This window comes from Drosophila gunungcola, unplaced genomic scaffold (genome assembly GCF_025200985.1).
Source record: "Drosophila gunungcola strain Sukarami unplaced genomic scaffold, Dgunungcola_SK_2 000057F, whole genome shotgun sequence".
Taxonomy (NCBI): domain Eukaryota; kingdom Metazoa; phylum Arthropoda; class Insecta; order Diptera; family Drosophilidae; genus Drosophila; species Drosophila gunungcola.
Window position 1 is genome coordinate 44186 of NW_026453220.1, and position 20343 is coordinate 64528.

A 20343-nucleotide genomic window follows, 5' to 3' on the forward strand; every position below is an offset into this window, starting at 1 on the left:
TTGCGTTATTTAGTAATCGATAGTCAACGCGCCCGCGTTAGTGTGACCGCATTGGATCATAACACCAGGTTAGACACATTTATATTTGGTGGGCATATTTAGTACCTTCTCCCGTTTCGCAGGGTATATTTAAGGCGACGCAGCGCGTGCCCACCACTTCACGAACTTCTTCGGCAAGTGCAAGTGAGCACGCGGCATTTGGACTCCAGCGGACTGGTAAGTGCAAAACATGTGCTCGCTGGCATTTTAAACGCATTCAGCCCGGTCGGCTGGCCATTCTGGCCCAATAATTAACCTTTTTTTCCTTCTCGTTTATCAATCGTCTTTCTGCGCCGTATTCTTCTCTCTGTGTGTCTCTGTATGTGTGTGCCCCCTAATTGCGCCTCAAAAGCTCTCGAGGAATCTCTGTGTATACCCAGTGTATACTTCAATACTGACCACTGACCACTGACCGCACCACCAAAGGAGGCAAATCCAGCGGTGTTTATCTCTGTGGCTGGCTTGTTTTTGTCTTGGTCTTGTCGTTGTTGCTGTTTGCTGCTGACTGCTGTTGACTGTTCTTTGGGTTGAACGCACACGGGCGGAAAATGGAGAGCAAGCTAAAGGTTAATGGCTTTCTGGACGTGGACGTGGACGCTTTGGACGGCGGCATTAAGGAATCCAATCAAGAGCTGCAGGATGGCCTCAGCTGCGGCGAGCTCTTCCAGAACGGTGACGGACTCACCTACAAGTAAGTGTAGCAGCCACATCGAATGTATCCGTATCCGAAGCCAATTCACATCATTGAACCCCCCTCCCCCCCCTTCAAAATTCAATCCCCAATCGGAAAACCCTTTAGCGACTTTCTCATACTGCCCGGCTACATAAACTTCACCGCCGAGGAGGTGGATCTCAGTTCACCACTGACCAAGTCGCTGTCGCTGCGGGCACCGCTGGTTAGCTCGCCCATGGACACCGTAACCGAATCGGAGATGGCCATTGCCATGGCGGTAAGTATTCGATGTCATCATACAGCTGCGGTCAATACAATAGTAGCGGGACAATGTTAAGTGCTCCATAACGTTCCTCTGATTGGAAAGCATTGGAAAACCTTTTAATACACTGAAGTAACTGATTCTATAACAATTTAAAGGGTTGCATACAGTTAGTATTTAAAAAAATATATATTTTATTTTTATTTTCTTTTTTTAGTGTAAATATATTATACACAGAAAATTTCAAATCGTTCCCGTGAATATTTTCGAAGTTACACGCAAATTTTTAAAAGCTTTTCAGAGTGCTTGAAAGTAAAAAATGATGTTTTAAAAATCGATTAAACCCGATAAGACTCAAATTTAAATATATTTTTTAGTAATTAATCGAAATTTTTTTTTCTTATTGACAAATATTTTTTGTTACAAGCAATTTAAAACCGAAAGCTTGTTCAAAAATCTATTTTTTTTTAAGTAACCGCAATTTTTCTTTGGTGAATTACTAGATTTAACATAACTTTAACAAAATCTTTTTGGTTTTTTAATTTCGGAGGATCCAGTTCAGAGATATAGTGATCACCCTTCCAAATAAATATTTTTACTAGTATTAAAACTGATCATTTTTTACAAAATTTGTCCATCAATAAATTTAAAATTTTTCTCAGAACAAATTCTGGAAAATTCGCTTATTTTCGGCCAGCTAAATGTATATAACCCCTTAAGAAAATAATCCTAACTTCTCTTTCATTTGCACTTTGTTTTGAAATACAACATCTTTTGTGTGAATATCTTTTAAAAATATTACACCAATGATATATGTGGATTTTTTATAATTGTTTGTATAATTTGTTTGTAGTATTAACTTCACAAAATGTATTTTTCAATGTCGTTTAAAAATATTCCACCAATGATAAATGTGGATTGTATATAACTGCCCCAATTCGTTTCTTGTATTAGCTACAAAAATGACCAAAAGTTGCTTCGCAACTATTTGCAATTGCTTTTTCCCCATAAACTTAAAAAAAAAAAAAAACTACTATTGTTTTGACCGCAACTGTATGATATGATGGCCCAGAACCGCTGGCGGGTTTGCCTGAGCTGTGCTAGCTGTGGTTGTAACTCAACACTCTTATGCGCCTCTCTAACCGCCAATGTTTCTATCCTCGCCATTCGCAATTCGCAATTCGAATTTCGAAATCCACAATCAACAATCTGCACATTGGAACATTTGCATCTCCACAATCCATTTTGAATCCCGCGCGCAGCTGTGTGGTGGCATTGGCATCATCCATCACAACTGCACGCCGGAGTACCAGGCGTTGGAGGTGCACAAGGTTAAAAAGTACAAGCACGGCTTCATGCGCGACCCCTCGGTGATGTCGCCCAAGAACACGGTGGGTGATGTGTTGGAGGCGAGACGGAAGAACGGATTCACCGGCTATCCGGTCACCGAGAACGGCAAGCTGGGCGGCAAGCTGCTGGGCATGGTCACGTCGCGGGACATCGATTTCCGTGAGAACCAGCCGGATGTCCTGCTGGCGGACATCATGACCACGGAACTGGTGACCGCACCCAATGGCATCAATCTGCCCACGGCCAATGCCATTCTCGAGAAGAGCAAGAAGGGCAAGCTGCCCATTGTCAACCAGGCCGGCGAACTGGTGGCCATGATCGCGCGCACGGATCTGAAGAAGGCGCGCTCCTATCCGAACGCTTCGAAGGATTCCAATAAGCAGCTCCTCGTCGGCGCCGCCATCGGCACAAGGTCGGAGGACAAGGCGCGACTGGCCCTCCTGGTGGCCAACGGCGTGGACGTCATCGTGCTGGACTCCTCGCAGGGCAACTCCGTCTATCAGGTCGAGATGATCAAGTTCATGAAGGAGACCTATCCCGAGCTCCAGGTCATCGGCGGCAATGGTGAGTTTACACTTACTCACGCCGTTTTAAGTTATATTTATTGGTGACTGAAAGTAATCCTTTTTAGACCCTTGTCGAAAGAGTTATAATTTCAAAAGGGAGACATTTTTGGTCCTAAAGAGTATATTTATTCTTGATCAGCATCAATCAGCAACCAGCACTCGTTTCTACGAAAATTAGTATCAGTTTTAGAGCTATGTAAATTGTGCTTTTCCCAAATGTTTCTTTCCATTGCATGTAGAATATAAGTCGAAAATGGTCGGATCGGACGACTATATTATACGGCTTCCATAGGAACAATCCTTAAAATATATGAAAAAAATGTTAGCTTTTTAATTTTTTTATTTTTATACTCCGAGATATAGTAAGGCTTTACTAATTTTTTGGACAACATTATACAGCTGAAAAAGGAACTGCCGTAAAATTTAGCGGATAATCGAAAAAGCTTTATTTTTTTTAAACATATATGTATATATATATATGTAAACATATAAAACGACATATAGTTTTATAGAATTCTTTGTTTTTTTTTTTTAATAGCTGCAAGAGTATATAAACTTGCCAAAGTTTGAGTCTATAATATTTTTTTCAAAAACAAAAAATAAGTTAAATATTTAATTTTTTACAAAGAGCGTTAGCAAAAATGCTTGCAGTTATAGCTGCTATTGGCTTAAATCGCGCCAGAGAGACAGTAAACAATGTTAATCAGGGGACTGAAAATAATCATTATTGATATTTATTTTTTTTTACCAACATAGTGGTACATACATACATAGTAGTCACTAAAGCAATTGAATTTTACGCAAATAATTGAGGGTCAGCAGTCTAGACAGTCCAATCGCCTGTCTTGATGCATTTTTTTATGTTTTCAATTGATGTATTTTTTTAAGAACCTTCTCAATATAAAGAGACTAGTTATATTTAAAAAAAAATACGATATCCTATATGTGAAGAGTAAAGAGGGCTCCCTTGTATTCAATATAATGTTATACATTTAGAAAAACCAGCAAAAGAAGCACCCAACCTTTTCGATTAAATTCTCCTTAATTTTTGTTTTAAGAGCAATTATATCACCATTATCTACTGCAATTCCTAATTAAGACGTGATCAAGTACATATTGTTGTAGCAATAACCAATTGGGTTCAAACATATTTTTATCTTTATTATCACGAGTGGGCTGTTGGGGCGTACGAAGATAGTGTTTCTACTTTGTAATATGCCAACTTATATCGACTAGATGTAAACACATTTTCTTTTTACGTTGTATTGTTGGTAAATGTATTGTCACATTGTCCTTTTTCTTAATGTCTAACACATTTGCCTTACCTTTGTCGTTACTTGTACTTATTAAATCTATTTTGCTAATCTATTTGCCGATTTTAATGATGTTGTTTTTGGTTTACTTTCACCAGTGGTAACCCGTGCCCAGGCCAAAAATCTGATCGAGGCTGGCGTCGATGGACTGCGTGTCGGCATGGGCTCCGGATCCATCTGCATCACCCAGGAGGTGATGGCCTGCGGATGTCCCCAGGCCACGGCTGTCTACCAGGTGTCCTCGTACGCCCGCCAGTTCGGAGTGCCCGTGATCGCCGACGGTGGCATCCAGTCGATTGGACACATTGTGAAGGCAATTGCCCTGGGGGCCAGCGCCGTGATGATGGGCTCACTTTTGGCCGGCACATCGGAGGCACCGGGCGAGTACTTCTTCTCGGATGGCGTGCGCCTAAAGAAGTACCGCGGCATGGGCTCCCTGGAGGCCATGGAGCGTGGCGATGCCAAAGGCGCAGCCATGTCGCGCTACTACCACAACGAGATGGACAAAATGAAGGTGGCCCAGGGCGTCAGCGGCAGCATCGTGGACAAGGGCAGTGTGCTCCGGTATCTGCCCTATCTGGAGTGCGGACTGCAACACAGCTGTCAGGACATCGGCGCCAATTCCGTGAAAAAGTTAAGGTAAGCTGATTATGTCTTCCCTCCACACATATATATATATATGTTTTTTTTACTAAAACCATAAATGTATAGATAGATGTGTGTGTTCGATTAAATCATTTTGTTGCCTTGAAGAAAAGCCCACTTATTTGATTCTTATTGCAACTAGTTAAACTCTGTTAAATTTTATTTTTGCCTTAAAGGCTTTAAATCTTATCTTAGAAAAGATATATGGGTTTTGGTTTCATAACATTAATAGATAGTTTAACAGATAAATAGTTATAAACTTGGTTACATCAAAAGTAAATAGAGAATAAATTAAGAACTTAAAAGTTTGCTAAATAAATTTAAAAATTAAATCTATAGATATTTCTATAAACAATTTTACCTTCAAAATATTTAAATGAAAAACATTTTTGGCCAAAATAAATTGTTTTAAAATAGAAAAAGAAAAAATCCAATGGAAATTATTTTGTCCTAAACATTAAATTTAAACTAAACATAAAGTTTAAAGGTTCGATTTTATAAGATTTCGTTGAAATCACAACAAAGCGATTTTTTTGAGAAGTCGCGTTTTAGCCAGAATTTAAAGAGTATTGTAATGTTATTATTGCTCAAGAAAATACTATTTAGGACACAGATCAATGGGCTTTATGATTAATATCGGAAGTTGGGAGGTGCCACAGCAATCACTAGCGTTTTAAAACGACTTAAAAGAGTACATAAAAGTGTGTAATGAAAAAAATTCAAAATATGTAGTCTCCTGCTTAATGTATGTCCCAAACCTAGGGATTTCTGTGGTCTTTGTCCACATAGATTCTGGACATTCTGGTTCCGAATTGATTACCCCATGTGTGTTTCACTTCTCTGAACCTGCCATCCGTTCTTCCCCAGGGAGATGATCTACAACGGCCAACTGCGCTTCATGAAGCGCACCCATTCCGCTCAGCTGGAGGGCAATGTCCACGGCCTCTTCAGTTACGAGAAGCGACTCTTCTAACATACGACGACGGCTGCGCCGGAACTGGGCGGTGGCGGTGGCTGTGGCATAGGAGGTGTGGCTGCCCCTGTCCGAGAGCAGCAGCAGAAGCAGCAGGAGCATCTTCACCGATCTGGAGCAGAAAATCTGCTAGACTACACCCGCCTATTCGATCGCAAGTGATTGGAGATTGAAGATTGAAGATTGGAGATGGGCACACCTTTCCCCCCCCCCCCCCCCCCCCCCCCCCCCTCCTGGAGTTTAACCAATAGTTTAGACTAAGTCTCGTAGGAGAATCCCCCCTTTTTGGTGGCGCTGGAGGTTACCTCGAATCGCCCGCATACATGTGTATACCTTATCCATCTGTCTGGCAGACAGAATCCTAATATTAAGTGTTTACAGTCTACATAATGGAGCTGTATTGGAAATATGTAATCCTCATATATTTGCTACATACATCTTAATCTACATTGAGCGCAACGCGTTTGTTGGCCGCTTACTTATTTGGCACGCTATATATGTACATAGGTATTAACCTCTATTTGTATAGTGTTGGATGTTTACTATTATACATATGATGAAGCTCGCTTCAACCTTTAAAACTCTGCCAAACTTATTAAATGTGAACTGAAACTAATTGGAAAGTTTTGTGAATGGATTTTTTTTTATTTAGATTGGAAGGGTGCTAATCTTTATCAGCACCTTGTGAAAGCCTTATCAGTGCACTAAATTATGTAATATGGGTTCGCTTCCCTATCAATTGTGAACAATGGATTTCTGTTTATTGGCTGATTTAGTTTTCAGCTTCAGGCTGAATCACAATATGTTGAAAATATGTTAATCGATTTTAGTAGGCCTTGACGTTGAAAGCCAGTATTTAGACAAATGTTGAAGATAAAATCCATGAAATTTTATCCCGAAGATGTCTCAATTCCAGATATAAGTATATTTTTCATATCTAGATAGATTTAAAAGAAAACAAAGATAGATAAAAATATATTTAACGTCAAGAAAACAATATTTAAAAAAATTGTTTTATGAATTTTATAATTTTTTTCTGTAAAGGTTCCAAAAGCATATATAAGTCACATTTAAATAGATTTTTAAATTGGAATTAAAATTATTATGTCTTATAGTTCGATGTCCCAATTCCAGATTGTTCACATACGGCTCTTTTCAGGTGATATGTGATATTCTCCTATGATTTTAGTTTAGCACCTTGAAATTAAAAAACTGGTATTCTTTTTTGAGAATATATATGTATATATATTTCGATAAATTGAAGTACATAAGTATACGTTTGATTATAGATTGAAGTTAGCAATGAATCGAAAAGATTTTGATGTTGGTTAACCCTTGGTAAGGACACTTAAACAAGCTATATACAGTGTACAAAAATGCCGTTAAGAGCCAAAGTATAGACATAGAAAATTGGGGTTACGTGCGAGATTTTGGAAAGCAGTCACACAAACACACACAGTATTTCTCTTTCTCTCTCTCTCTTTCTCTCTCTAGCTTGTTCTCGCTTGCTCACACCCACTCAGGCTTATCAAAAATATATGTATATAATATATATGTATTTATATGTTAATATATATGTGTAAATTTGGAGCTAAAGCCTTATTTCCACGACCTGATTTCTCCGCACAGTTATAGCGCAATTTTCCATAATTTCCAAAAGCCCAGGTCAAAAATCTGAAAAATTACATTTAGTATTATATTATTAAAGAATAAAACTACTCTAATTGAATGTGTTATCGGCATACAAATTCTCAAAATGTTATTATTCAAAGTATTAAATATTTGTCCTACAAAATATATAGTGAAATTTTATGTTAAAGCTCATCGTATTAAGCCAAAGTAATTGTAAAAGGCTAATTTGCAAAAAAAAAAAAAAATCTGTTATAAAACTAGCTGATTATTTAACTTGATTATTGACTTAAATAAGAAACTATTCCAAAAATTTGGAAATAGTTCGAATAATTTAATCTCTAGGAAGTCTGCTTTGACGGAGGTAATTTTTCACAAAACTTGACTAGTTAAATCCAAAATCTTCTTTAAAAATTCTATCTGGGAGTGCCACAGAAATCACTGTGTTTTGACTTTACCTAAAAAGGTTGCCAAAAAGTATGCAACAATAGGATTTTCAGTCCGAAAGTTTGCGGGATTCATTCGGAAAGACGATGTTCCTTTTTTCATTGCATACTTTTAGACACCTTTTTAAGTTCCATTGCAACCCTAGTGATTTCTGTGGCACCCCCATTGTGAGGCTTTCTACCGATTGTGCATATTTAACTAGGCTAAGAAATCAGTTCGAAAAAATGTGTCTTAAACTTCCATGTCGACTCAGATAAGATCGAATCGATATGGATGGGGGTGGATCGAGTTTGGATTGGAGGGGTGTTTGGGCTCCTCAGTGGGCGGGATTTTCGGGGGCGAGGCAATGCCACTTTTCGTGGAAGTGGTCCGGCAATCGGATGCAGTCGAGCCACTGCTGCAGGCGGTCGCCTTTGCTCTGGGCGCCCAGCTGCAGGCTGCCCAGGAAGTCGTTGCTCTTGCCCAGATCCTTGTCCCACACGGTCAGGATGAGCATCTCCTTGTTGAGGTCGTGGGGACTGGCCTCGAAGTAGAACTCCTCGTTGTAGATGGGATTGAGCGTGCGCCACTTGACGCTGGTCTTGTGCTTCTTGTTCTTGTGCGCATCCGGTTTGAGTTGGCTATTCCAGAAGATAATAATCGGGATAACTCAAGTAAGATTCGGTACACTCAAAATAAAGTTAACCCTACATTTTTCAAATTCGACATTAATACTTAATTTTTCTAACTACAAAAAAAGTCTTCTAGTTTCAATTAATTTTAATCTAAAGAGAACGAAATACTTTTTAAATCAAGAAAAACTTTCTCAAGTATGGAAATTGTCGCCCTAAACTAAAATTGTTCTAAAATGTTTTTAAAAAAAAAATCGTTTGCTTAACTAAAGTTTGAAGTTGTTTGCAGAAATTATTTTCTTTACATAATTTAAGTGACTTCCTGAAAAGTAAGTTACTCTAAAATAGATATAAATGTTTTCTTTACTAAATTAATTTCTTTTTAAAAAATATAAATGCCCTATACAATTTAAAATAATTTTTCTAAAATATATCTAGACTTCTGGTGAGACCTTTCGTTGCGACCGAGCAAACAAAACAAGAATCAAAGAACACAATTTAAATATTTATATTTTAAGGAAATATGTCTTGTTTAGTTAAGGTGAATTTCTTGTTTTAGGGTACAATTTTTTTTTGCAGAAGATCAAGCAACTCACATTTTGACGAAGGGATCAGAGCTGCCGTTGTTGTCCATGGCCATCAGGTTGATGCACTGCTTCACGTTCACCACCAGCGCCCTTCGTTTGGTGTTGTAGCACAGGGAGAGGAGCATCTTGCCGTTGGGCCAATTCTGGGCCATCTCCGCCGCATTGCTGTACTGGTCCTCCACGCCCAGCGGCACCGAAATTCGGTACTGCGATGTGCTGTGCACCTAGAAAGATAAAAATATACATATACTTTATTTATACACGATTATTCTTGATTTTGTCACTATTTTACCCGTTCAAGCCCACTCTACATGGACCCATATTGCTTTCGCAAATCCTTGAAGTCGTACATACAAACATTTAAAAATATTTTTATACATTTCGACCTTTTAAGGACAAGAATAAAATCGGTTAACTATATCATATAGCTGCCAGGTATCTGACATTCTGACCATACGGTTCTATACCGATTTTTCGGCCAGTGTAAAATATATATTTATGAAACTTTTCAAATCGTATTTTCTTAATTAAATTTCTTTTTAAAAAATCTGCCACTGGAAGCAATATTGTAAAATTTGATAAATTTTGTTGTTTTCAAAGAATTTTGCTTACATTTCGCTTTATTTGCCTTATAAGCTTTTATATCATTTCATATCCACTTGTTGACTACAAAGGGTATTACAACGTTGGCTTCTGTTCACGTTTTTTAAGAATATACATTTATATAATTAAGATAATGTTTTAAAAAAATGTAGTTTTTTTAAACATGTACATAAAATTCGCTAATATCGCTAACCGATAAGAAAGATTTTTAAAATTGGTACCTGCAATAATTATGCACAAAATATTGTTTGCCTTTTTATGGTCGTTTCCATTTGGACCCTGCAAACAAAAATAAAAAGAAAGTATTGCTGCTACTTTCATGTAAAGCTAAATATTAAAAACGCCTTTAACTGGTTGTGAGAACTGAACAAGTTTAAAGACAGCGAAAAATACCCAACTAAAAAGTTTACTTAGCTTTACGAAGTTAACTTAATTCCTTTTTGCCAAAACGTTTGTGAATAAACTCGGTTAGCGGCAGGATACGCCTGAGGGCCTTGTAAGCAATTACATTTCGAAAAGGATGCGAAGCTTTTTGCACAGAAAGAAATTTGATATTATTTAATGTCCAACTTGATAATTTATTCGGACCAGACAATTTGAAAATTAAAATGTTATATTAAAGGCCTTTTTTAAAACCCTCAAAAGCACTAAATCCGATATGTATAAGTTTGAAAGATATATATATGATATATAATGGTCATATATAAACACAATTTATTTTGTATAGCAAATGTAACTTTTTCCATAACAACAAATACTACAATTCTACTAGGCAACTAAGACTGTAGAAGAAGCCTTGGCACAATGAATAGATATACAAGAAACAGAACAATTGAAAGGCGACTTTAAATACAACCAATATTCTTTCTTAACAATGGCTTTCTTTTTCTACACGTAACTAGGTTTAAATTTGGCAAACTTTATACAGCATTCAGATAGAATAAAACTATTATACAAATTCCATTGCGTAAAAAATGTTGTTCAAGTTTGAAATAAAGTGAGCGAACCCAAAAACTTTTATAAATCAAATTTGCTGTCAATTTATGCATTTTTAATTCGGTTAGTTTTAATGTATTTCAATTTAGTTTTATGTAAAATGGTATTTTTTGTTGGGTTTTTTTTCTAAAGATAAATTTTCTAAAGAGTAGTAACAAAACTCAAACCTAATTTGTTCGTGGTTGTATGCTGCGCAAAAATAACTTTACTTTGGATTTTATTCCATCGAAATTCCAAGTCAAATTAAAAATGATTGTGAATGGAAACCTTTTAAAAAAAGGTGTCTAAAAGTATGCTGTGAATAAAATAGGGTCTTATTTGATCATTTATCCAGCGTACTTTTAAACTCATACAAATATGTAGCATAATTTAGGAACTTCATAAAGACATATAACAATTTTAGGCAAGTACATTATTTGTAGTTTTGTAGCACTCCTATATTTAGCTTGTTTTTTTTTTCAGTGTGTCCCCCCCGTCCCTAAACTCACCGTGGAAAGGCAAACCTTGGCCGCGCCGAGGAAGTCGTGGCCGTACTTGTCGTCGTCGAAGAGGGCCACGTAGAGCAGCGAGTTGCCCAGCTCCTCCGGCTCCACGCCGACGAACTGCAGCGTTTCGTTGAACTCCGGATTGCGGGTCTTGTGTACCGTCTTGGTGCGCTGCCACCGCGTGTATTTGGTGTGCGCCTCGGGCGTGATGATGTTCAGCTTGCAGTAGGGATCTGTTAGTCCGGCGGCGTCCATTGCAGGCAGGTCCCTCGCCCGCACCATGGTGCAGTCCAAGCTGTGGAAGGCCTCCCGATAGCTGATGGCGATCTCCAGCCAGCCGAGCAGCGGATCTCGGCAGTGCTGCTGATGTTGCTGCTGCTGTTGCTGCTGCTGCTGCTGGAACTGCGATTGGGATTGGGACTGGGAATTGCCCGAATTGGCCGATCCGGAGCCGGAACTGTCGCTGATCGACCAGGAGGAGCTGACGGAGCCGCGGCGCAGGAAACTGCTCTCCCTGCGCAGCTTGGACATGCTGACGCTGTCGTATTCGGGACACTCCGATGGCCGCTGACTTTGCTGGCGGCCAAAGAAGAAGGAGTTGGACAACTTCCGCTCGCCGCCGTCGATGAAGCTGCGTATGGAGCCGTAGGCCCTCAGCCGGAAGCTATCCTCCCGCTGCAATCGACCGGAGGACATGCCCTTGGCCACGCCCCCGCCGCCGCCGCCCACGCCTGACCCCAGGCCATTGCCGGCGGCATCCACCTCGTCCTCCGGCTCCGAATGGCCACTGCTGCTGGAACTGCTGTCGTTCACCCGAATCGTTAGCTTCTTCACCCGCGCCGGACGTGTCGGCGTCGCATGGCAGCTTTGAACGGCCCGAGTGTCTCCTGCGATGACAGATACAAAATCAGCGATTAGCGATTTGCGATAGACGTCAATCGATTGGTTGCCGATTCTCCCGACTGCAAGTGCTATTTATCGAATTTGAAATGAGAAAATAATACCTTTCCAATACCAGGCCAAGGTGCAATTCCGATTCTTAGTTTCAAACAATAATAGCGATAGTCGCACGGTTGATGATTTCCGATTAGGACTGCGCCGTATCGGTATCGGTATCGTTATCGGTATCGATAGCAATCGAAATGCACTCAAAATAGATCATCATATTTAAGGTAACTATCAGATTCCGATTCACAGACCGTAATCTTTACGACAAACGATTAACTAGATAGAACATCGATTTTTGCGATGGTCAAATCGAACGATGACAATAGCGATAGTCGTAAGATGATAATTGCGATAATCGTTGATAAGTTGAAGGTATTTAGTGGTGTTGCTCTGAATGAAAGATTATATTTATCGACGACTGATGGATTTAAGCTGGAATTGGAGAAACATCTGTAGAATTCGAGAAGAATTCCTGAGTCTTGATTAATTTCATGGTCATTTTTATCGAACCGATTTGGAGATTTGGAATTGTTAAATGACTCTGAACGAACTACACTTAATTGACTTTTTATGTTAACCCATCCGGTTGAAGCTCTGATTATGGTTACCATAAAGAAGCGTCTGTAACGATTTATTTGGAATTGGACTATGGAAACGGAAACATTTCATGATGTTCCTGAAACGAAATTCGAAAACAAATGTTTAGCTGTTTTTAAAAACCATTTGTGGGTTCCGTAGGTGTTTAACATTCAGCATTTCATAAGGAACATGCTTAATATTCAAGAGAAAATTTGTATGACTGTTTGCTAAAATACTCTAAAGTCGGCAAGTATAAATTCTCTTTTGAATTCCTTTACACTCTCCCTCTAATTTTTTAAGGCACCAAAGCACTTGATTAACATTTTCAGTTTCATGGCAATGTCATTACATATTTATGTAACCCATTTTCATATTTTAATAAACATTACAAAGGAAGTGGAGAATAAGTTCTGGGCTTAAAAGTTATTTCGGATAAGTTGGTCTGAATTAAATGAAATTTTTGCCCTTTGAGGCATTACAAATATAGTGGAAAATACACAATTTCGTTGGTATGCCGCGTGACCTTGAAATCTCTTATTTTTAATCAATACTTTACGTGTCTGTAATAAAAATTTTTCACACAGACATGAAAAATATACAGTGAGGACATAAGATTAATTAATTCAAATATTAAAGATAATTGTAAAGTTTTTTAAGAATCATTACAAAAATTTTTGTGCAATAGTTAACAAAAAAAAAGCAATCTACCAAAAAAAATTAATTGTTAAGCTTTTAAAAACGATGGGTTAGAAACTAAATTATAGGAGTAAGCCATAATTATTTAATTCTTGGTTCTTTGCTGTTATATTAACATCGAAAGTTTAATTTCAATGCATTTAAAAGTTATACACAATTTAGTTTGGTATTTTTATACTTTCGAAAGTTAATACACGTTTTAGTTGGCCATTGTTTGGAATAGTTTCGATTTTAGAGTTTTACAATCTTATTGCTTTAGAAACTTTAATTTATGTGTAGGAATTTTCCTTATAATTTTTAAAGAACCATATTTTAGAGTGCCTCTTTAGATGTAGTCGCATCATTATTATCTTATTTTATTTTATTAATTTTAACCTTTTAGTTGTGAACAGAGATAAATGTAAAAAACCTTTCTCTAGCAGTAAAACGAGTTCAAACAAAATTCTGTTAATACCATGGATCCGGGAAATAAATATAATAAGCAGGAGGTACTAACTTCTGTCATGGCCGGAAACATGAAATGAAATTTCCCTATCTAAAGAGACACCACAATTTTAGCCATAATTGTGTTGTGGCAATTGTCCTTTCATTTCTGACGCTTTCCGTACGATTCAGAAATGCCTTTCGAGCTTCTGCTCAAATGTGGAATGAGGGCAAAGGGTTTGGAATTCCTAGCACGTCCATTATTCACAGGCCCACACCCCCCCCCCCCCCCCCCAACTTTGGAAATGCTGAAATACCGAAACGGGGCGACCCACCTGCCATGGATCCGGGTACCGGGGCATGGGGAATGGGCGTGGCACTGGCGCTGCGCGGCATGTCGTACTTGGGCAGGCCCTTGAAGAACCAGGCGCCCGACTTCTTCCACATCTCGCGTGTCTCGGAGCAGATGCGGCACAGCCAGATCTCGCGGGCCCGCTCGCTGGTGTGGTACCGGATATTGATGTCCACGCTGCACTTGGCGCACACCGACTGGCGGCAGTCCTCGCACAGGATGCGCTGTGGCCGCAGGATGCCGAAGGTGTCGCCGCACAGGCGACAGCAGTTGGGTCCCCGCTCCACCGCATGCTGCTTGATCTTCTCCACCCGCTCCACCAGACGCCCCACCCGCTGCCGCTCGGCCACCTCGATCTCCTCGTTGCGCCGGATCACCGAGATGATCGCCTCCTGCTCATCCGGACGCAGCGGCTCACTGGTCTTCGAGCTGCTCCAGCCGGCTTTTAATCTGCAAAAAAGAAGATTTTCATTTATAATTCATTTTAAATACACACAGAAAATGCTGGACTAATTTCTAGGCTATGCTTGCCCTAACAAAATTAAAAATGGATTAAAATTTAACCAATTTCGTATTTTTAGGTGCAATAAAAACAAACGTACTTAAATTTAGTTAATTATGGAACTATTTAAAACAAGTAAAAAAAATACAAAAATTTATATAACATCAAAATTTGCATAGCAATATCGCGGAAGACCCGTGTTCGATTCTCAGCGGATGACCAATAAAAATGTAAATTTTTTTTTTATCAAAATTTTACTTATGAGAATGAAATACAAATATATATTCTAGTTGAAGAATTTTTCGTAATATTTTCCACTTCTAGGCCATTTGGTACCTTAACTTTAAAACATAAATGGACTTACATTTTTAGGTCATGGATGTCTAATGTTTAGGGCCTAAAGTCTCCCTTTTTGGGTAATATTTCCTAAAATGTTATTTATTTTCTTTAACTTTTTGCTGCGTGTAACGGACAAAAACAATTTTAATTATGAGTCCCTAATGAGCTTTTCTGAAGCATCACAGAAGCGTTGGAGCTTAAAGGCAGAGAACTATGTATTTGAAGGTCATAAGTCTGACACCACTCTAAATGTTTTAACATCTCAAGTGATTTCCGAGTAAGCCCCAATTATAATATTTTCCATTGATAATGTACTACAGATTCTGTATTTCAAGTGGATTTTCATTAGAAATTGATCTAAAGTTGCTGAGTGGGAAAGCGGGTAAATATAATATTAATGATGCGGTGCGGTTCCTACGCAAATGTGTAAAAGGTATAAAAAAAAAAAATGGGTGGCCCTGGGACGAGCGGGTGCCTAATGAGCATCGTTAGTTGTGGGTCGCCTAATGCGGTTTCCATGTTGCCCGGCCACTCGGCCAACAATTTGAGGTTCAAAGTTAATTAACTCGTTCACGCTGTTGCTTCCCGAGCGCTCGGTTCATTTAACCCAAAATTACTCAAAACAACGAAGGAGTCTGCGGAGAGTACTCACTTGCACTGAAAAGAATCGCAACTTTTTTTGCTTGTTCTGCTTGTTTCTGTTAGTTCCCTAAAAAGTATACTTCTTCTCTCTAATATTTGTTGGCTTAAATTGATCAACAAATGGGAAAAGATAACTTTGAGTGCCAAAGCTAGAATATTATATAAAAAACAAAATGTGAAGCACAAAATTAAGTATATGCAAAAGTGCACAAATTAAATATACATTTATGTAAAGTTAAAATGGCTTATGACGGTAATATAATTAAAAACAATCAAGTGTAGTTACCAATAAAATAATAGAGCCTTTATATTATTATATATCAAAAATTGACTATCTTCATCAACTATAATCGATGCCTATTCCAGCAATATATATAAAAGCAATCAAATTTTATTGGAGAAAATATATTAAATAATTAAAAACTTCGTTTAAATATTTACTTTGAATAATTATAAAATTATTGTTTTATTTATTTGTTTTTATTGTAAATAAATCTAGCAATTTCAAATACTGTGCAAAATATATACATGAATGGTTTTTGTATTTATAATCACGAAATTTAAAATGCTGTGTTAAATATATTTGTATTTTAAATCTACAAATAGGAACCAAATATTGATTGATATTAAATTAGCTTAATGTTTAAATTAACGATAAGTTACATTAATAAAAATAAGTAGCTTATAGTTGAACGAACTAGTCTACATTCTTGGTTTAAGAGCCGTATTTATTTCCAGCAGCTCAGCGATTTTAACCGTACAGCATAGTAAGTGGCAACTGGTAAGCTCTTAGATGGATAATTTGCATAGCTCCGATTGTTCTGTTCCGGCATTTAATGTTTTTTTTTTTTTTTTTTGACTTTGTGTTGCCTTCACGCCGGGTTTATTGACTTCCCGTGTTTCTATATGCGTATAATTGATTGTAAGGCCGTGTGAGCTGCTTTGTGTGTGTTTTCTGGGCGGGTGGGCGATGGCTTAAATGCCCTTGCCGGTTCCCTAACACAATAATTAAATTACAAATTCGGTTAGTGCTCTATCAACATTTTTCTGCGAATAAGCAAATAAACTGGGAGCCGCACTCCAGGCACTCAAACTTTTTTTTTTGGCCTGTTCGATTTACCCAAAAATCGGGGCTCAAGTCCTGTCCAACAATTTAAGTTGAGCGCCCAAATTGATGGTTTTGTCCGGGGTTTTATTGTTAAAGGATATCAGATTGTTTCTGGCTGTGTTCATGCGAAGAACCTTTTTGGGCAATCAATTCATACTCACTGCCAGACGAAAACTGAATGAGAGTTCATGAAATTCATGGCATAAACAGTATCTGTCGCAGGAAAAACAATGAGGGAAAATAACTTAACTTACACATGACTGCATGACAAAGTCAATTGTTAGCCTTAACGTGACTTACATGACATTGTAGTCTTTGAATTTCATGCTTTCATTTTGAGGTTTAGTTAAAAAGTCCTAAAAAAGAGATATTAAAGCAATGCTCCATTTAATGTTAATGTTAAGGCATAATCAAATTTTATGTTTATATAACTCTTCAACTCCTTTCCGAACCTCTTTTAATTTTAAAACTTTGTTTATCGTTTTTAATTTAAAAGTTTTTTTCCAAAGAAAAAACTTGGAAGTCAGGCCTTAACAATGAGAAGCCTTATTCACAATTGTGCTTCGACTCCGTTCGTTCAAAAGTGAAATGAACTGAAAAAGAGCAATGGCAATGCCAAATAAAACGTGAAGCTCGATTTCTATTGAGAGGAACAATTCGCTTTGTGTTCAAAGCGGTGTAGGTTTGCGATTCAAATTCAATGCTCTGTTCTGTAAGCCTTATAACATTTGAGAGTGAAAGAAAAACCTTTTCTTGGAATTCGCTTCCACTTTGTCTGCGATTATGTATGTAGTATTTCCATTTTTAGTCGCCCTCCTCAAGGATTTCCAAATAAATGTCGCCTCTGTTATTTTGCGGCCTGAGTTGAATTTAATTAAGGCCAGAGTGTTTGTCGTCAGATTTGGTGGCCTGGCAAAGATCGACTCATTTGCATAGTTGAGCATGTGGCCGCGATTTGAGTTACACGTTAATTCTCCACTGGCCCCCACTTTGGCCCCCTTCACTTCACTTTTCGCCCTCTGTGTGTGTGTGTGTGTGTGTGTGTGGGGGACTCCCTTGAGCTGTAATTTGAATTTCAAGTACGGAGCCAATGCCACGAGCATCAGCCGAGTGCGCCCCGCAACTCCCAGGTCCTTTAACACTCCATCTCTTCATTCTGACCGCCCTGTAGTAACCCCTGACTGCCAAAGCCAAAAGCTCTTTGTTTCTATGCTGCTGTTTAATAGAGTGTGTGCCCGATGGGTGGACCCTGGTGTAATTAGGAATATTAAATAGTTTCCTTATACTCTTCAACGTCTAATAAAAGCATGTAAATCAAAATAGTTGTTATATAAATAAAAGATGCTTCACTTACATATTTATTGTTTTACTAAGTTTTTTTTTTTGGGGCTTTGCTTCACTTACATATTTATTGTTATACAAAGTTTTTTAACAAATTAAATAATTCGAACGTATGGTTTTTTTTCTAAATTTTCGAGTTTCAACTTGAACTAACTATATCAAATTAAATAGTATATCACATATCGCTTTATGGTATTATTCATACGCACTGTGGTCTCTTTCCTTAGCTCTTTCTAAATGGTACATACTTTGCCGTATTTAATACCTTAAGGGACTAGTTTCCGATTATTTTTGTTTAAATTTCTAGAGTGGAATTTTCAGCCAAAGAAAGAAACAACTGCAATGATCATTAAGTTCGTGTCAGGAGGTCGACCTACAGGTGGAGCTAATCAAGTGGTCCACCCTAACTTTTGGCTGTCTGCGTGCAAGAGCTTGAGTGCTTACTATGTAGCGGGCGAGCGGAAGTGTAAATTGCACACTTGAAACCTGCCAACCTTCAACCATCAACACCCCCACCCCCACCCCCTCGCCTTAAGACTTCCCGCTGTGCGTGTCTGTGTGTGTGTGTGTGTGTGCTTGTCTGTGTGTGCGGCGTTTTTGTATTTTTAATGCGGCCAAGTCGCATTTACAGTGGAGCTGGGATTGATTTGAGTCGAGTTGGTTGGCCCGAAACAGTATGCTACACGAGCATATGTTTGGGATAAACTCGTTGCTTCCATTTCGTTATGTGGATTTTTGGGATCGGGATCGGGATCGGGGATTTTCGGGTGCGGAGGTGGATGGTTGGTTGGTTGGTTGGTGAACGTTCTGGGCGTATTTTACAAATCATGTAAATGGCACGCGCCTTTGCGCTTTTATTTTCTTTTTTTTTTTTGTTGGCTGTATAGCCTTGCGTCAATTGCAATAAATATATGAAAGCCTCAGCGTGGGGGCCATAAAAACTGGGCTGGCCTGTCGTAAAGAATTGAGCGTTATTAAAATTTAATTAATCTGTCAGCGTGCAACAATTATGATTAGAGTGCAAAAAAAAAACACAGAACAGAAACACATGGTCACACGCGGCTTTTCCTAGGGTCCTTGAATCCTTGACAGCTCAGGGACACCTCCATCTCCATTTCTCTCTCTCTCTCTCTCCTTCTCTGCCTATCTTACTCTGGCTTTCGTTGTGTGAGTGCGCACATGTATTTGATTTGATTAGGCTTTCGGCTAATCAGCCGCAACCACACACACACACACACACAAAGTTAATTAAATTATGACTAAAGCTTTTGTCAAGTTGTCGCTGGTTGTTGTGGTTGTTCTTGTTGTAGTTGTTTTTATTATTAACACAGACACACACCGCAAAAAAAAGCCACAAAAAAAAAACATACACACACACACACAGACACAAAACTGTTATCATTGCAGCTGCTGTGACGCACTAACACGATAGCCAATTGTTGCATTTCAATGCCATTTTGTTATTGCCTTGTGGGGAGGGGCTACAATCGGTAGCAGATTTGTGATTTTGAGGGGTATTTGTTTTTTTTTTTTTTTTCGATTAGGGGAAGCAAGAATACACTGCAACTGGAACCGTACTTACTTGGCACGCAGGGCCAGTTGTCTATCGCTTGGACAGACGAACTTATTGGCCGTATTGTTGCGATTCTGGAAGTCCATCTTGTCTTGTCACATTATATTCGCATTGGCAAGTGTAGCACTAGTCGCTTGGAAACTCCAGACCGCTCCACTTGGCCGCTGGCCTCTGTTGTTGTTGTTGTTATGCTACTTCTTCTTCTTCTTCTTCTTCGGGGCCAACTGTTGTTGGCGGCACAGAGCGGTGGCGGTGGCGACGGCGGCGGTAGCGGTAACGGTACGAAACGAGGCGGATCCGTTCGGATCGGATGGAAAACGAAAACAGGTCCGAGTGCGTGAGCAGCTGGTGTGCGACTGATGCAAAGGCCAAACAGAGCCAGCATTTACCGTTATCGCGGCCGCCAGGGATGGAAGTATCGAACGAAAAGGATGTTGCTTGCCTACTGATGTGAAAACCGACTCCAATCGGCAGTATAACTAAATATTTATTTTTATTGCCTACTTCTGAGCGGTTGCAAAAGCTTTGGACTTTAAATACCATGATACACATTTTCGTTGCCTACTTTTGGGCTGATGTAACGGTTTTATTCTTACAATTTCTCTACAAAACTACGTCAGCCAAAATTAAACAATCCTTAGATTTTTCTAATAATATAAAA

General features: G+C 38.7%; 3 protein-coding genes across 4 annotated transcripts in view; 1 reads left to right on the plus strand and 2 right to left on the minus strand.

The window, feature by feature from the left end:
* The window catches only part of LOC128264075 (midnolin homolog), a 165031-nt gene that overhangs the window by 38888 nt on the left and 105800 nt on the right, over window positions 1-20343 (minus strand). The gene's annotated exons all lie outside the window — the stretch shown is intronic.
* Window positions 117-6437, plus strand: LOC128264089 (inosine-5'-monophosphate dehydrogenase). The gene is made up of 6 exons (XM_052999419.1): window positions 117-216; window positions 392-730; window positions 839-989; window positions 2237-2888; window positions 4302-4842; window positions 5716-6437. Exons 2-6 carry the CDS (start codon window positions 588-590, stop codon window positions 5819-5821), a joined length of 1593 nt encoding a protein of 530 aa, XP_052855379.1. The 5' UTR covers window positions 117-216; window positions 392-587; the 3' UTR covers window positions 5822-6437.
* Window positions 6574-20033, minus strand: LOC128264082 (rabphilin-3A). Of its 2 annotated transcripts, none has more exons than XM_052999396.1 (5): window positions 19692-20033; window positions 14161-14627; window positions 11183-12066; window positions 9105-9319; window positions 6574-8517 (listed from the first exon to the last, which is right to left on the minus strand). In XM_052999396.1, the coding sequence occupies exons 1-5, from the start codon at window positions 19766-19768 to the stop codon at window positions 8214-8216; spliced, it is 1947 nt and encodes a 648-aa protein (XP_052855356.1). In that variant the 5' UTR covers window positions 19769-20033; the 3' UTR covers window positions 6574-8213. The 2 variants fall into 2 exon arrangements, with proteins under 2 accessions (XP_052855356.1, XP_052855357.1); XM_052999397.1 differs by having other exon boundaries at window positions 8377-8517; window positions 9105-9344.